The sequence below is a fragment of the Microcebus murinus genome, chromosome 11 (assembly GCF_040939455.1).
Source record: "Microcebus murinus isolate Inina chromosome 11, M.murinus_Inina_mat1.0, whole genome shotgun sequence".
In the NCBI taxonomy this organism is placed as follows: domain Eukaryota; kingdom Metazoa; phylum Chordata; class Mammalia; order Primates; family Cheirogaleidae; genus Microcebus; species Microcebus murinus.
In genome coordinates this window covers 59,516,565-59,534,437 of record NC_134114.1, presented here as the reverse complement: position 1 = coordinate 59,534,437, position 17,873 = coordinate 59,516,565, and the positions used below count along the sequence as shown (strand labels likewise).

The 17,873-nt window shown below is 37.0% G+C and overlaps 1 protein-coding gene across 2 annotated transcripts in view; it reads right to left on the bottom strand.

Moving 5' to 3' along the window:
• The window catches only part of ATG10 (autophagy related 10), a 243,112-nt gene that overhangs the window by 42,857 nt on the left and 182,382 nt on the right, over nucleotides 1-17,873 (bottom strand). The window contains exon 6 of one of the 2 annotated variants that reach the window (XM_012784371.2): nucleotides 12,722-12,754. The exons of the other annotated variant lie outside the window; for it this stretch is intronic. Coding sequence (XP_012639825.1) covers nucleotides 12,722-12,754 — 33 coding nt within the window. The remainder of the gene's footprint in view (nucleotides 1-12,721; nucleotides 12,755-17,873) is intronic. 2 annotated transcript variants of the gene reach the window in all.

Here is a 17,873-nt window from a genome sequence, read left to right as displayed (position 1 = left end):
AACAGATCCAAGCATATGTAGAAACTTTACATGTGAATAAGGGACACAGCAGTGTGGAAAAGATAATCTTTTTCATAAATAGTGCTGTGCCAATTCAATATCCATATGGAAAAAAATGAAATTTGACCCATACTTCTTAAAATAAACTAAAACCAGTTCCCAGTGGCTCATAGATATAATCTGAATAACACAATAAAGCATCTAGGTTAACAAAGCTGTCCAACAGCACAATTAACAGCCATATATAGCTATTTTAATGTATTACAATTAAACAAAAATTAAAATCCAGGTCCTCAGTCACACTAGCCACATTTCCCAGGCTCAGTAATCACATGTGGCTAGTGACCACTGCACTGGACATTGCAATGTGAACATTTCCATCTTTGCAGAAAGTTCTATTGGACAGTGCTGAGCACAGCCTATCTTCATTATCTGGGAGTAGACAATTATCTCAAACAGCCACCAAAAACACAAACCACAGAGGAAAAGATTCATAAATTATACTACATTAAAACCAAAGATTTTGGGTTATCAAGACACCATTAAGGAAATCAAAAGTCAAACGACTATGTAGAAAAAGTTATTTGCTGTACATACATCCATCAAAGAACTCATACTGAAACTTCATGAAAAACTCCTATAAATCAGTTTTTTTGAACAATAAGACAGATGACTAAGTAGAAAAAATGGTAGTAGGCATGAACAGGTACTTAATAAAACATTACATCAACATCATTAATCACCAGAGATATAAAATTCAAACTATAATGAGATAGATTGCAAAATACATCCACCAGAATGGCTAAATTTAAAAAACCTGACACTATCAAATAGTGGTCAGAACATGAAGCAACTGAAACTCCTACACTGCTCATGAGAGTTTATATTGATAGAACAGTTTTAGAAAACTGGTATTACCTAGTATAGTTGAACATATACATGCATGCTCTATGACTCCGAAATTAGAATAGGATTTGAATTGATATATACTCAACAGAAATGCATGAAATATATGCATCCAAAGACATGATCATAGAATGAACATAGTCAAAACCTGTGGCAGGAGAACCATATGTCCATTAACAGTAGAAAGATAAATTGTAGCACAGTCATAAAACAAAATATTATACCATACAGCAATAAAAATTAATGAACTCCTGATACATGCAAGAACATGGATGACTCTAACAAACATAATATTATGTTTAATCAGAATTAAAGTGAATACAATGTAAAGTATATGATTTCATCTATATAGAGTTCAAAAAACAGGAAAAACTAATATAAGGCTTTAAAAGTCAGGACAATAGTTATAGCTATGGAGAAGGAAGAGAAAGTGATTGGAGGTGGGTATGATTTTAGAAATGTTCTATTTCTTGACTGGATGGTGGCCTACAGGATAGAATCATTATGTGATGAGGATCTGTATACTTCTGATTTGTGTACTTTTCTGAGTATATATTGTACTTCAATGAGAAAATGTTTTAAAAAATCAGCTGCTTTGATGTACTGGCTATAATGTCATCTTTCCTTCTTTTTTTCTTTGTTTGTTAGAGACAGGGTCTCACTCTGTCTTCCAGGCTGGAGTGCAGTGACACAATCCTAGCTCACTGTAGCCTCAAACTCCTGGGCTTAAGCAACTACAGACAAGCACCACCATGCCCAGCTAATTTTTTTATTTTATTTTATTTTTTGTAGAGATAGGGTCTCTTTAATTTGCCCAGACTGGTCTCAAACTCCTGGCTTCAGCAATACTCCTACCTTGGCCTCCCAAAGTACTAGGATTTACAGGTGTGAGCCACCACACCTGGCCCTATAATACTTTCCAATCCCTCCTCAGTGCTGTTATTTATTGTTCTAGCCTCTCGTGAAGATCTCAGCATTGATTCACAGTCTTCTCTTCTACCTCAAGTCCTACTGCCATCCAAGGTGACTTCACATCCACGTATTAATAGATGCCCCATCCTTTACCATGGCCTCTCTGTCTTGGTCTTCACTTCAACTTAGTCTTCTAATAGCCAGACTCAGGAATTTATTAATACCAGGAGTCACTCCGCTTCTAAAACTACTCTCAGACCAAATTACCCTTCTTTCCAGATCTCTTAATTCAACTATTCTCAAGATTTCAATTCTTTGACTTCACGGGGACTGCTAGTCCACATTTTCTATGAGCTCACTTCCCCTTTTCCTTATTAAACTTAGGTTCTATTCTTTATCTTTATCTAAACTTAGATTCTATTCTTTATCTATTCTTTATCTTAGGTTTTTTATCTCAATTGCCTTCTTACCAATAGTCTCAACTTCCTTGCCTACTGTCTCTCCATCTTAACACCTGGAAAAACCCCAATACTGGCAGACTCTATTTATTTTGTACATGCATCTAGGCTGCACTGCTTGAGAAAATCACATGACTTGGCATACCTCAAGTGGACCCCCCATGCCTCCTGCATGTCCTGATATATTTCACTAGTCTATTCTTCCATATCTCCATGGAAGAACACAAAACCTTTTCATTCATTCTAAAGCTCTGCAATTCCTCTCTGATAGCATATGAGTTTGCTTCCAACTTCACAGAAAAAAACAGAAACCATAAAATGTCCTTTCTTGCCAAACTAAAAATACATCTGAATCCATACCCATATTGTGTCCTATATAACTTCTGTTCCAGTGGAAGAGTCATCCCCTGCCCCTCCACTATTCTACCTTTTCTGGGACTTTGCTCTTTCAGTTCTCTTCCTTCTTCGTCTTCCCTCTCTACTGGCTTTTTCCTATTAATTTTTAACATACTCATGTCTTTTCCATCTTAAAAACAAACAAATCAATTACAAGGAAAAATAAAACTCTCCCCCCCCATATCCCTCTCTCCAAGAATCACCCTATCTTCCTCTCCTAATTCATGAAAAGATTATTTATTCTGTATCTTCTTCCTCTTCTCCCTACTTAGGCACCAACCCACAACAATCTGCTCACAAGTACCCAAATGACTGCGTTATTGCTAAACCCAATGGGCTATTTCAGTCTTTTCTTACCTGACTTGTCTGAAGCACTGGGCATGCTCATAGTATTAAAATCCACTCCCCTCCGGCTCCAGAATCTCCTGGGTTTTCTGCTACACTCTGACCACCCTTTCTTAGTATCTTTTGTTAGGTATTCTTCTGATATTCTTTTAAATGATGGTATGCTTCCGAATTATCTTTTAGGCCACTTTTTTTTTTTTTTTTTTTTTTTTTGAGACAGAGTCTCGCTTTGTTGTCCAGGCTAGAGTGAGTGCCGTGGCGTCAGCCTAGCTCACAGCAACCTCAAACTCCTGGGCTTGAGTGATCCTTCTGCCTCAGCCTCCCGAGTAGCTGGGACTACAGGCATGCGCCACCATGCCCGGCTAATTTTTTATATATATATCAGTTGGCCAATTAATTTCTTTCTATTTATAGTAGAGACGGGGTCTCGCTCTTGCTCAGGCTGGTTTTGAACTCCTGACCTTGAGCAATCCGCCCGCCTCGGCCTCCCAAGAGCTAGGATTACAGGCGTGAGCCACAGCGCCCGGCCCTTTTAGGCCACTTTTAACTTTCATCTTACATGTGCCTCGGGTGGGTGGGGTGCTCATCTATTCCCATGGCCTCAATTACCATTTACTGCTGATAACTTCCAACTCTGTATTCTATTCCTGACATGTCTCATGAGGATGTCTCATCCACTTGGATGTCTTGTATGCTCTCTAAACTTGGGATCTTGAAAGCCAAATTCGTCCCGTCCCTCATCTGTGAATTGCATCATCCATCAGCCAATTTCCCCAACACTGTCAATTCCTCCTCTTAAAAGTAGCTTCTTTCCATTTCTAATATCGTTCTTTAGTTCAACATCCCAACAGCCCCATCTAGGCCATCCTCTTATTCTGCTTGGGTTACTTCCTCTCCTTCTTAACTGGTCTCCCTGCTTATGTTCTGTTCCCTTCCAATTCTCTACACACTATAGCTAGAGTAGGACTGCAACTGTTTGTGCTAAACACTTGTTTTCCCATTAAATTATAAGATTCAAGAGACTAGAGACCATGTTCATTTTGTTAACCTCACAATTACTATAGTGTCTGGCACACAGTAAAATTCAAAAACGTATCCAAACGATAAATAAATCGGCATTATCAGCTCACTTTAATATGGAAGTAATATAGAAAGGGCTCCACAGACTTCACAGGGATGCCACGTCTGCTTTTGCTCTTCCATGTACCCCAGAGTCTAGTACAAGTCTGGCCCATATTGTTGAATCAATGAATGAGGATACAAACAAAAATATGAGGTTAAAGGGCTTTGTAAAGCGACATGTAAAATGCTATACAATTGAAACATACAAAAAATAAAGCAGTGCTACTTCTCATATGCAGAACAGACCTACTTGGCCAGTTTAAAACTATCACCTCTATGCTACTGGTGTTCTCTCTATCCTCTTCCCTGGATTTTGTTCCATAGCTGTTTTCACATTCTATTACACTATATAATTAACTTATTTCTTTTGTTTATTGCTGTCTCCCCTACTAGAACATATGTTCCATTAAAGCAATAATTTTATCTGTTCTTTTATACAATACATAATAGGTGCTCAATGAATATTATTAAATTAAATTGACTGTACCAGGAACTGTGCTAGATGTGTTAAATATTTATCTTATTTAATTTTTAAGATAACATACTGGTTAGATCCTTTTATCTCCATTTTAGAGATTTAAAAAGGAGTCATAAAGTTACATTTCCTTAAGATGTAGCAGAATGTTATAACAGGAAACCAAAAAGGTAAGACAAACAGAAGCACAAATAAGATGTATGGAAAAAATTGAAATATATCAATTATCACAATAAAGGTAAACAGATTAAACTCTCTGGTTTAAAGACAAAAACTGTAGACTGAGATTTTTAAGTATAATAATAGGAGAAAAAATGTACAAAGCACTTAAAAATAAGGGCACAAGATTTCTGGTGCTGGCCAACATGGAGTAAACCCACCAAAGCCTCTCTCTCTTGTTGATTAAAACTAAAAAAACAAAGTTAAGAAAGCAACTATCCTATGACCCTGAAAAGTTAACAGTAGTAGCAGATTGAGGAGAGAAGTCAAAACTTGAACAACCTCTTTGGAATTTTACCCTGTTTGGAAGGTAAATTCCCTGCTTTTTCCTTTTTTATGTCCTGTCTTTGACCCACTGGTTGTCCCATTGTGGAACTGAGCAGGGAGTGTAAACAACAAAAATACTGGGAGAAACCCCAGTTCTGGCCAGAGAACTGGGGAGGGGTCCCTGTGAGTTGAAGAGGGTGAAGAAGATCCCTGCTATTATTTTTCTTTTTTTTTTTTTTCTCTTTCTTCTTTCATAGCCCTGCCGGGAGGGTGGCCCCAGTCATAGACCTGCACTACAATGACAACCTGAAACTTTGAGAAAAACAAACAAAACAAAATAAAACAAAACCAAAAACCCCTGTGTTTCTGGCCAAAGGGACTGGAAAAGGGAACAGTATGGCCTGAAAACTGAGAGAATACCTATTCTTTTTTTTCTTCTCTTTTCTCTTGTTCCTTTGTCTCAAGGGTAGTCCTAGTCAAACGGAAGTACACTCAAAGCAGGAAGCCAAAACTTCAAGAGAAGTCCCATGTTTCTAGTGAGAAGGCAGGAAGAGGAGCCTCTGGGATCCAGAGACTGTGGGAGAAATCCCAGAGAGCAGAGAGCTGGAGAAAGGGATCCCCTAATTCTGTATACAGATAAAAGTCCAGGTCTACCCTGAAGCTGTGCATGTGTAAGTCAGACCCAAACCAGCCTAGCAGAAGCTTTGAGAAATTAACTATAAAAGTCTCAAACTAACTTTTGGGAAGTGCATGCAACCATGCTTCATAAGGTAAAGATAAGCACTCTTGATATGAATGGAAAGATAGAAGTTCTCCATGGATAAACAGAAATTAAAAAAAAGAACCAAATGGAAATTTTGAAAAATATAATATCTTTTAAACAAAAATCATTGGGTAAGCTCAATAGCATAATGAAGATGACAAAGGAACCAGCCAGAAAACTTGAATATAGAGCAATAGAAATTATTCAATCTGAAAAAGTGAAAGAAAGACTGAAAAAATAAATGAAAGAAAACTTTGGAAATATATTAAAAAGTCCAGGACTATTTATATCACCAGAAAAAGATCAAGGACAAAAATACAAATTATAGGTTAATATCTCTCATGAAAATGAATGCAAAAAGCCTCCAGAAAATATTAGCAAATCAGAGCCAACAATATCTTATGTATTAAAAGGATACTAACTATACCATGAGCAATTGAGGTTTACCCCTGGAATGTAAGCCTGGTCCAATGTTCAAAAATTAATCAATGTAATTCACCATATTAACGGACTAAAGAACAATCATATGCATATCAATAGATATGTAAAAAAGCATTTGATTAAATTCAACATCTATTCATGATTTTTAAACATTCCTCAGCAAACTAGGAAAGGAGGGACTTTCCTTTAAGGACATCTAGAAAAGGGCATCTAGAGCTAAAACTATTTTAATAGGAAAAGATTGCATGCTTTTCTTCTAAGATCAGGGAAAGATCAAGGAAGAGGAAAATCTTTCTATATCTGGTTTTTTCCTTCTCTTTTCTGCTGCTGCTTTGTCTCAAGGGTAGTCCTAGTCATATGGAGCTATATGTAGAGCAGGAAGCTACAACTCCAAGAGAAGCCCTGTCTTTCTACTGAGAGAAGTCCAGAAAGAGAAGCCTCTGGGATCCAAAGAATGTGGGAGAAAACCTGGAGAGTAGAGAACTGGAGGAATGGATCTCTAATTCTGTACACAGATAGAAGTCCAGGCTCACCCCTATATAGATATAGATATATTAATATAACAAGAAAAAAAGAGACAGATTTATTTTAAGAACTTGGCTCACATGCTTGTGGAGGCTTAGCAAATCCAAAATCTGCAGGGTAGGCTGGCAGGGAAGAGTTGCATTTAGAGTCCAAAGACAGTCTGCTAGAAGAATTCCCTCTTGCTCAGGGGAGGTCATTTAGTCTTTTTTAAAAATTTTTGAAACAGACTCTCCCACTCTCCCTCTGTTGCCCCGGCTAGAGTGCAGTAGCATGATCATAGCTCACTGCAGCCTCAAACTGCTGGGCTCAAGTGATCCTCAGCCCTTCCTGCATAGCTGGGACTACAGGTGGGCACCACAACACCTGGCTAATTTTGTTTAATGCTTTATAGTAATAGGGTCTGACTGTGTTGCTCAGGCTGGTCTTGAACTCATGGCCTCAAGCAATCCTCCTGCCTCAGCCTCCTAAATCCCTGGGATTACAGACTGTGCCCGGCAAGGTCAGTCTTTTTCTCTTAAGACCTTCAGCTGACTGGATGAGGCCCATCCACATAATGGAGGGTATCTGTTTTACTCAAAGTCTACTGATTTGAATGCTAATCTCATCTAGAAAACACCTTCACAGAAACATCTATAATAATGTTGGAACAAATATCTGGGTACTGTGGCCCAGCCAAGCTGACACATAAAATTAACCATCTAGCTCTCATCATTGCTATTTAACATCATTCTGGAAGTCCTAGCTAGTGCAGTGTGGCAAGAAAAAGGAGGAAAAGGCATATAGGTTAGAAAAAAAGAAATAAAACTTTTTTCATGGATGACACAATTGTTAATGTAGAAATCCCTCCCACTGAAAACTACAACAAAGCTCCTAGAACTAACAAATGAGTTTAGCAAGGTCTCAGGATATATGGACAATATATAAAAATTAATTGTATTTCTATATACCAGCAACAAACAACTGGAATTTGAAATTTTAAAAAATGCTAGTTATACTAGCACCAAAAATTGAAATATTTAGGTAAAAACTTAACAAAAAATATACACAGGATCTGTAAGCTTAAAACTATAAAATACTAATAAGAAAAACAAAGAAGGTATACAAAACTGGAGAATTATACCTTGTTCACACATTGAAAGCTTCATTATTAAAATGTCAATTCTTCCCAGATTGACCATAGATCCAAAACAATCGCAATTAAAATCCCAACAGGAGTTTTTTGTGGATGTTGAGAAACTGATTCTAAAGTTTATATAGAAAGGCAAAGGAACTAGCAAAGGAATAGTTGACACAATTTTGAAATAGAACAAAGTTAGAAGACTCATACTCTGATATCAAGATTTAATATAAAGCTACAATAAGCAAGACAGTGTGGTATGGGTGAAAGGATAGAAAAATAGATCAATGGAACATAACAGAGAGTCCAAAAATAGGCCCACTCAAATATGGTCAATTGATTTTTGACAAAGGTGCAAAGGCAACTCAATCAAGAAAGAATAGTCTTTTCAAAAAAATTGTGCTGGACCAATTGGACATCCAAATGCAAAATAAGACAAAATAAACCTGAACTCATACCTCATAGCTTATATAAAAATTAACTAAAAATGAATCAAAGACATAACCTTAGAAATAAAACTATAAAATGTGTAGGAAAAAATCTTTGTGATCTTTGATTAGGCAAAGAGTTCTTGGATACAATACCAAAAGTACAGTATGTGAAAACAATTTTTTAAAAAATAAATTGGACTTCATATAAATTAAAAACTTTTGCTCTTTGAAAAACACTGTTAAAAGAATAGAAAGAAGTCACATGCTGGGAGAAAGAATCTGTACATCACATATCTGGCAAAGGTCTTATATCTAGAATATATAAATAACTATCAAAACCCAACAATAAGAATATAAAAGAATCCAGTTAAAAAATGGTCAAAAGATTTAAAAATATACTTCACCAGAGAAAATATATGAATGGCAAACAAACTCATGAAAACCCATTCAACCTCAGTAGTCATTAAGTAAATGCAAAATAAAAATATACTATGACATTTCTATACACCTATTGTTATGGCTAAAATAAATAAATAAACTGATAGATAATACCAAGAGCTGGTATTACATGCTCACCAAAAGCTGGTGAGGATGTGGAGTAAATGGAACTCTCAGAAATTGCTGGTGGGCATATAAAATAGTTCAGATACTGTGGAAGATAGTTTGGCATTTTCTTATATTTACCATATGGACCATCAGGAAATCTTACTCCTAAGTATTTACCCTAGAGAAAGGAAAACTTATGTTAATAAAAAAAACCTGTAAATGAATGTTTATAGTAGTTTTATTCTTAATCACCCCAAACTGGAATCAATCCAAAGGTCCTTCAGCTGGTGAAAGGATAAACAAAATGTTGTACATTCATACAATAGAATAGTGCCCGGCAATAAAAAGTTGTAAACTATCAACACACACTGCAACACAAATGAACCTCAAATGCATTGTGCTGAATGAAAGAAGTCAGGCTCAAAAGTCTACATACTGTATAAATCCAAACATAACATTATGGAAAAGGTCAAACATAGAGACAGAGAACAAGGGTTTGTAGTGGAAGAAAAAGTTGACTTCATGGGTCTGCACTAGGGAATTTGGGCAGAAGGGTGATGGAAGTGTTCTGTGACTCAATTTTGCTTACAGTTACATAGCTGTATGCATTTTTCAAAACTTACAAAACTGTACAACAAAAAAGGTAAATTTTATTCTATGTAAATTTTTAAAAATGATGTTCTATTTACCAGGAAAAAACTAAACCAGAGCAAGATTAATAGTTAAAGGGTAGAGAAAGATTTATCAGACAAATACTAACCAGAAGAAAGCTGATATAGCTACATTATTATCAGGCAAAATAATTTTTAGGCAACTTGCCCCAAGACATATAGCTAGCAAGGGGAGATCCAGCCTTTAATCCCACCTCTTCCTTTCAATACATCTTAATGCCTCACAAGTCTAGTTGGTTCTCAAGACTTGGGAAATTTATTGAAAAGAAAATTTTGAGACAGTCCCTCACAAGCACACAATAGAAATTATTGTGAATAATAAAGAAATGAATGAAATGGAGAAATAAGTGAAGAAATAAATGTAGTTTTCATGTTTTGAGGAAAATCAACCAAAAGTCAGTAAATATTCATCCCGGAAAATATTTAATTAATTAATACTGGTGAAACTGTTTTGTTTAACATGGAGATTGCTTACTTTGTTTTCTTTTAATAATAATAGAAATCATTACTCCTACCAAAAGTTGGAAAACTATTACTAGATTTGTTTTTAAAAATAAAGAAATATGAGCATCTAGAAATGAAGATTCCCTGTGGCTGAGATAAATGATCAGAGGACTTTGCCTGCTTTCAACTGAAAAGTATGTAGGGAAAGAGAAAAATAGCTACATAATGTATCAGTGTGGGAAATGAATGTGTATACCTGGAAATGCTTCCTGCACATCACGTTCCTTATAGGAAGCCAACAGTAAACGATCATACTAAACATTAAGCAACACTTCCACTGACAAAGTTAGTATTCTTGATCTTCAGAAAAGTCAATGTGAAAAGTCAAGCAAAACAGCAATTAAATAAAGTTTCAAGTAAGTTCCTACATCCCTAGCACTGTTTCCTTCTGGGAATTTCTTCAATTAAAGTAACAACAGATTCCTCTCCTTAGAATGTAGCAAAATGAAAGCAACAACCTCTCAGACCATAGATTCAGGTTGTGGAATCTCTGCTTTTGGGGAGTGACTTTAAACTTAAGGCCAAAACCACAGAAAACATGTAGAAAATACATATCTTTACGCTAGCATTCTATGTTATTTATTAGATGCAAATATCTGGGTCTTTTGCCCACCTTCTACTTCACATAAAAGGTGAATTTAATATATCACTTCTTCCATATGCGGTCTAATATTATTTAGTAAAAATGTCTAAGAAGTAAATTTACATAAAAATGTATAATTGGGCAGGTGAATTAAATGAAAATCTCAAGGGATTATGCTGCATTAACAGGTGAATTCCCTTAGTCAACCTTCCCGAAGCCCACCCCCTTCATGTCTCCCAGTTTCCCTCATGTTTTCTCTATATAATATTAATATGTGAAGACTCCTACTTTCCATGGACAGGGCACGTAATACCCTGCATTAGCCAGGACCAGAGGAAAACGTGTACGTCAAGAAATGGACTTTAATTCTTGCTAAACCCTAACCCTTGACAAAAGAGTTCTTAGGGCACTAGGGCTCAGCTGAGATAAGTCACCCGAACTGCTGAATGTGATATAGTAAAAAGAACTTAGTATGGCTGTACAAATCATTTTATCTATAGAGATAGATAAATAGATAAATACACAGATATAAAATAAGGGAACAGAGAGCCAAGGTGTAATCAGAGTAGAATGCAATTAATCATAGGAGAGGGTGGATGGACAGAAAATGGCTGAGAGGCTGAAGAGAAATAATCTAATTAGGATTACAATACATCCAGATGCCAAAGGATATATATAGACACAAGGCATGTGCCCAGGGCAAAAATCAAGCTTGGTTGAAAGAAGTTGAGAATTGTCATTCTTGGACAATTTCTTTCCATGGTCCTAACTGTATTCTCTGGGTCATCAAAAATCAAGAGATGCCATAATGATATGATCTTGTACATAGAAAATCTTTAACACTTTTCAAAAAAACTATTAGAGCTAATAAATGAATTCAGGAAGATTGTAGGATACAAGATGAATACACAAAAAATCAGTTGTATTTCTATACACTACCAGTGAACAATCTAAAAATAAAATTAAGAAAATAACAGCATCAAAAAGAACAAAATATGTAGGAATAAATTTAATGAAAGAAATGCAAGACTTGTAACCTGAAAAACTACAAAACATTGTCGAAAGAAATTAAGAAGAGTAAGTAAGTAGAAAGACATTCCAGATTCATGAATTGGAAGACTTAATCTTGTTAAGATGGCAAAACTCCCAAAACTGATCTATAGATCCAATGCAACCCATATAAAAATGCCAGCTTTGGGGCAGAAATTGAGAAGCTGATCCTAAGATTCATATGAAAATACAAGGGACCCAAACTAGCCAAAACAATCTTCAAAAAGAAGAACAAAGTTAGAAGACTCACATTTCTCAATTTCAAAAAATGACTACCAAGTCCTATTGCTATAAAGCCACAGTAATCATGACAGTGTCATAATGGCATAAGGTTGGATATATAAATCAGTGGAATAGAATTTAGAGTCTAGAAATAAATCCATACATCTATGATCAATTGATTTTTGTTTGTTTGTTTGAGACAGAGTCTCATTCTGTCACCCAGGCTAGAATGCACTGGCATCATTATAGCTCACTGCAACCTCAAACTCCTGGATTCAAGAGATCCTCCTGCCTCAGTCTCCCAAGTAGCTGGGACTACAGGCATGTGCCCACCTAATTTTTCTATTTTTTATAGAGTCAAGGTCTCACTCTTATTCAAGCTGGTCTCAAAACTCCTGACTTCAAGTGAACCTCCCATATCAGCCTCCCAGAGTGCTAGATTATAGGCATGAGCCACTGCGCCTGGCCGTGGTCAATAGGTTTTTGACAAAGATGCCAAGACAAGTAAATAGAAAAAGAAAAGTCTTCATAAATAATGGTTCTGGGACTACTAGATAATTTCATGTGAAAGAATGAATTTTAACTCCTACCTCATATCACATATAAAAATAAGTAGATCAAAGACCTAAATGTAAAAGCTAAAACTATAAAACTCTTGGAAGACCACATGGGGTTTAACCACTGTGCCCTTAGAACAGGTAACAGTTTTGTATATATGACACCTAAAGTACAAAAAAATCAAAGAAAAATTAGATAAATTGGACTTACCATTAAAAACTTCTGTGAAGCAAAGAACACTATCTAGAAAGTGAAAAAACAACTCATGAAATAGGAGAAAATTTGCAAATCATATATCTGATAAGAATCTAGTATTCAGAATATATTAAAAAACTCTTACCACTCAACAATAAAAATATAAATAACCCAATTTAAAAATGGGCAAAGGACATGAATTCATATTTCTTCAAAGAAGATATACAAATGGCCTATATGCACATGAAAAGGTACTGAACATCAGTAGACATTAGGTAAGTGCAAATCAAAACCACAATTAGATACAACTTCACACTCACTAGGATAGCTATAATTAAAAAGACAGATAATGCCAAGTGTTGGCAAGGATGGGAAGAAACTGGAATCCTCTCATACACTACTGGTAGGAATATAAAATGGTGAAGCCTCTATGAAAAGCAGTTTGGCAGTTACTCAAAATTAAACATAGAGTTACCATATAACATAGCAATTACAATGGTAGGTATATATATAAGAAAATTGAAAACATGTATTCATATAAAATGTATATACATAAATGTTCATAGTAGCATCTAAGTTATCCCATCTCAGTTATTGGTTGGTTATGCTGTTCTTCAGATGGTTTTTTAGTCTTGTCCAATTCTGGCTGAAAAGAGTTTGGGATGGTTAGGTAGGTCCTGCCAAGTTTGGGAAAAGAGTGTTGTCTGAACAAGAGAGGGGTAATTTTTTTGAAGTAACACAGGGAACCAAGAACAAAGCCAGTGTCAGCAGGAGAGAACTGAGGTTTGTGCATCAAGAAGACCACACTCAAGTACTGAGGTCATGGGACCAAAGGGGCCAACACTAGGGTTACAAAACAAGATGCTTTAAGTGCCTAAAGCCAGGCAGGAATGCAGCAAGAGTGAAAGCAGACTATGAACAGGCAAGGAAGGGGGAGGGAGTATCTTGGATGATTTCCCTGAGCTACCTTAGTATATGTGCAGTTTGGCCATCGTTATCTAAGATACAAATGAGCTATGTTAGCTCAAAGACCCAGAAGCAAGGGAGTTGATGTTGGCAGCAGGATGTAGATACCTAAAATTCTTCATTTTCACAGTTAATAGGCACATTTTCTGATTCTAAGGGAGTTCCAGAGCATACACAGAGAGCCAAAAGTCTGTATCCTGTAAGGTGCCAGGATGAAAAGCTAAATTCAAATGCCCAGATCACCTTCTTCCTGGGCCCTATTGTTATCTGTTAGAAGTTGCCTCTGGTTTAAAGAATGAACTCTGTAATATCCAATACCCAAGGCTGTGGGATCTAAGAATAACTTTTACTCAAGCACTCAACAAAATAACTTTAGCAGATACAAAGGTAGGCCCGGCCACACTGATTTCAGTTAAGACCCAAAGAATTTTTTTCTGAGCAACTTATTAAAAACAATATGAACTTATATATTCCTGATTCAACTTTCTCAAAAGATGGATCTGTTGAATCAAGAATATGTAAGTCCATATCTTGACAATAAAATTCCACTTGTCCAAGTCCAAGTCAATGTTAGTTGCCTGCCTTTAAGTTGAAGGTCTTTTGAATTATATCTAGGTAATGTGCCCTCTAGCTCAGCCATTTACAAACATTTTAAAGCAGCAGCACACTTTTTTGCAAATAAGACCTTTCAAGGAACCAAAAAACAGAAGAAAATGGAGGTACTCTCATTGAAGTAAGGTGGAGGGCTCCAAATTCCCATCTACTCTACTTGGCCTATTCCAAACGTATCCCCTCTTGCCCCACACACCCTAACATACACCCCAACACACACAAAGAACAGCCTCAAGATACCTTTATTCACACATGGGGACTTCCTCAACCCCAAATGAAACCCAAATTAGCTGACACAATGAGATAGGAGTACATGAAATGATACTGATTTGATTAACCACTTCAGTACCAGCGTCGACTATAGTCAATAGCCACAGATGAGCGTGCACAGTGACTTTAGCCAACAGCCGTGATATGAAGGCGCACAGCCGAGCATTGACTTTAGCCAACAGCCGTGATATGAAGGCGCACAGCCGAGCATTGACTTTAGCTGACAGCCGTGATATGACTTTTTCTAATTTTTCATTTATCAAAATAAAATTGTGTATATTTAAAAATAACGTAATGAAAACATATATGTATGTTACCTATTCTGATTTACAAGTAAAGCTGCCTGTAAAGTAAAACAAGCTTTCAGTGCTTTAAAGCTTTCCTCATCACACAAGAGCAAAATGGATTCATGGTCAGTGCACAGCACAAACTATCATGCGGACTATGAGTGCTGGCTGTGGGCAAGGTTTCGCGGCCAGTGAGTGTGGTCCCCAAGTGGTTAAAGCTTCCTCAGTAGAAGAAAGACCTGTTCTGAAAAGATTGGTTCCCCATGGTCCACACCTGTAGGGATAGCCACCTTGATCAATCAGGAAAACATTTCACCAAACTTGTGTAAAATTATAATTTAATTCTCCTTAAGCAAAGTCCAAAGGAGAAACACCATTCACATATTCAAGAGACCATCACTGTTGGTCATTTAGCCTTTCCTCGTGGTGATAAAGACACTGATGGCAAACATGCATATGAAGAAATTGAAAAATATTTAAAATGTGGAAAATAATTGCATTTTGCTGATTATTTCTACCTATGCCATAGACTTTGGAGAATCAAAAGTGATCATTTTACAGGACTCTCAAACTTACCTTCTCCCTTGACAGTTGCTTGCAATTAGTTTGATTGCATAAAGACTGGAACACAGGGGGAAAGGAAAGCTTTAGGAAACTTTAAATGGATTACCATAAGCAACCTTCCAGGGTCTAAGGCTGTGACTGTTCTGACTGTCTTCTGGTAGAGGTTTTACCTTGGCTGTATATAAATAAGTCAAAGTTTGAAAAACCTGAACTGCTGTGTAAGGGTGTGAAGGACAAACCACTATGATCTTTGTTATTAAAGACTATTCAAATAAGGCTAAGAGCAGGGGTAGAGGAGAAAGCCTGGAAGAAAAAGAGCATATTGATTAGAGGAAGCTACTTAGACACGTATTCAATTTAACTCCTTTCACCAACAAGTAGTTTTAAAAATTGCATACAATATTTACACTACTCAATTCTACATGCATTGTAGGACATGTTAAGATTTATCTATACTTCAATGAGAAGCTATAGGTTTTACAGGCCACAGGGCCAATAACAACTATAGATTATAGAGTGCAGCTGCTAATGGCCTGGCTGAGAGAGAAGCACCGTGTAGACACATTCTCACTGAGGCCCAGAGAGGTTCCTTTTCCTGCCCTTGCAGCCTTGGGACATACCTCTTGTGATTTGCCAAACCCATCCCCCGATAAACAGCACATACAACCAGTCAATGAAAGCTAAAGGTCTCTTCAGAGAAAAGAATTTTGCTACCAGAAAATTCCATTTGTTTAATCCTCTTTTGAATGAGAACTACAAAATTCTTTAGTTAAGTCAATGTACTAAGTACTTTATGTCAGCTTCCTCCTCATTAAGTTGCCAGTCTGGGCCTGCATATGTACTGGTGTAGGAAAATTGAAGCTCAGCAATTCTTGTACTGACCACTGTAGTGCTTTATTTTATACAAAACAGAAATTATGTCTACTGCTTTTCCTTTTCACAGTATTTACGGATTAATGATAATGATAGTTCATATTCACGGTATCAACTATGTGCCAAGCACTATGCTAAGCCCATATAATTCTCACAACAACCCAATGGACTAGTCCTCCTAATATTCCTCATATGGAAATAATTTCCTATTTTGTAGATGAGGAAAGTGAAAGGTCAAATAACTTGTCCTCAGTCACACTGCTAATAAAGAACCTGAATAAAAACCCAGGAGTTTCTGACTTCAGAGCCAAACTCTCAACCTTTTAAAGGAACTCTCCTTGGGTCAAGCTATATGAAATGGTGTCAGTCAAGGTTCAGCTGTGAAAAACAATCTATTTTGTCTAGTTGAAACTCTCAGTGGGAGGGCTGAATAAATAAATTCTAGATGACTTTCCAAGAAAAACTCCCAAAGCCACAGTGCAGAACTGGACACCATGGGATGGACCTTCTGCCTCTTCTTGGGTCAGGAACCTACCATTCTAGAATCACACCCCCACCCCCATGAACAAAAAAACCTGCCTCTACTGCAGCCACCGCCAGAGCCACACCACACCCGCTACAAATCACACCAGCACGAAGGATGCCCCCTCCGCTGCCTCTCACAGAGCCTGGACACTGGCGCCTCTGTGGAGGTCACTCAGACGACCTCCGTGTCAGCAGTGTTTCTGATGAAGTGCAGCTTCCACACGCCTCTGCCTTCCAAATCTGCACAAATGCATCTAGTATGATGACGCTAAATCAAATCCAGACCTCTACTTGAGAGGGGCTGTGAGAACTGTGTGTTAGCTTTCCAGGAAGGGCGCAGGAGGAGGGTGGAATGGAAGTCGAGTTTGAATCCACCATAGCCACTACAAGTGTCAAGGATCTGGATGTCCTGCCAAGGTCTAGGGGGCTCCCGATTAGGGCTGCAAAATTTTGTGTGTTTGGGAAAAGAGTCCAGAGTTTTCACCATATTCTCAACTGGGTTCATGACTCAAAACTGGATCAGACCTCCTTAAATATAATATCTTTAATGTGCTACCCATTTTGAGAGTAAGATTAGCATTGTGGGAGGAGGTAAAACATAGTAGTTGAGGACATGAGCTCCCAAGTATAGCTATTTGAGTTTCAATTCTGGTTCTGTTACTTAATCATTTTGTGTCTCCGTTTCCCCTTCTCTAAAATGTGGAGAATAGTATCAACCTCATAAGGGTGTTCAAAGATTAATTGAAATAATACATGTAAAGTACTTAGAAGAATGCCTAGCACTTGGGAAGTGCTCTCTAAGTGTTCGCTATCATTACTGGAATACCCTTTGGACATGATAAACTCTATTCATAAGAGGTTATAAAATAGAGTTGCATTTATGCCCTACACTTTTATATCTATTTCCAAACAATTTCATGATGCTTTTAGAAGGAGGGAAAATTTGATATTCTGTGACAGCAAAGCACTCATCTTTATGGTGATGACCTGGTTCTGCTTAAAGAATCAATTAGTCTAGTGGCCAATTACTGCCAGGAAGAACAGCTCAAACACAGCTATGCCAAATCCAA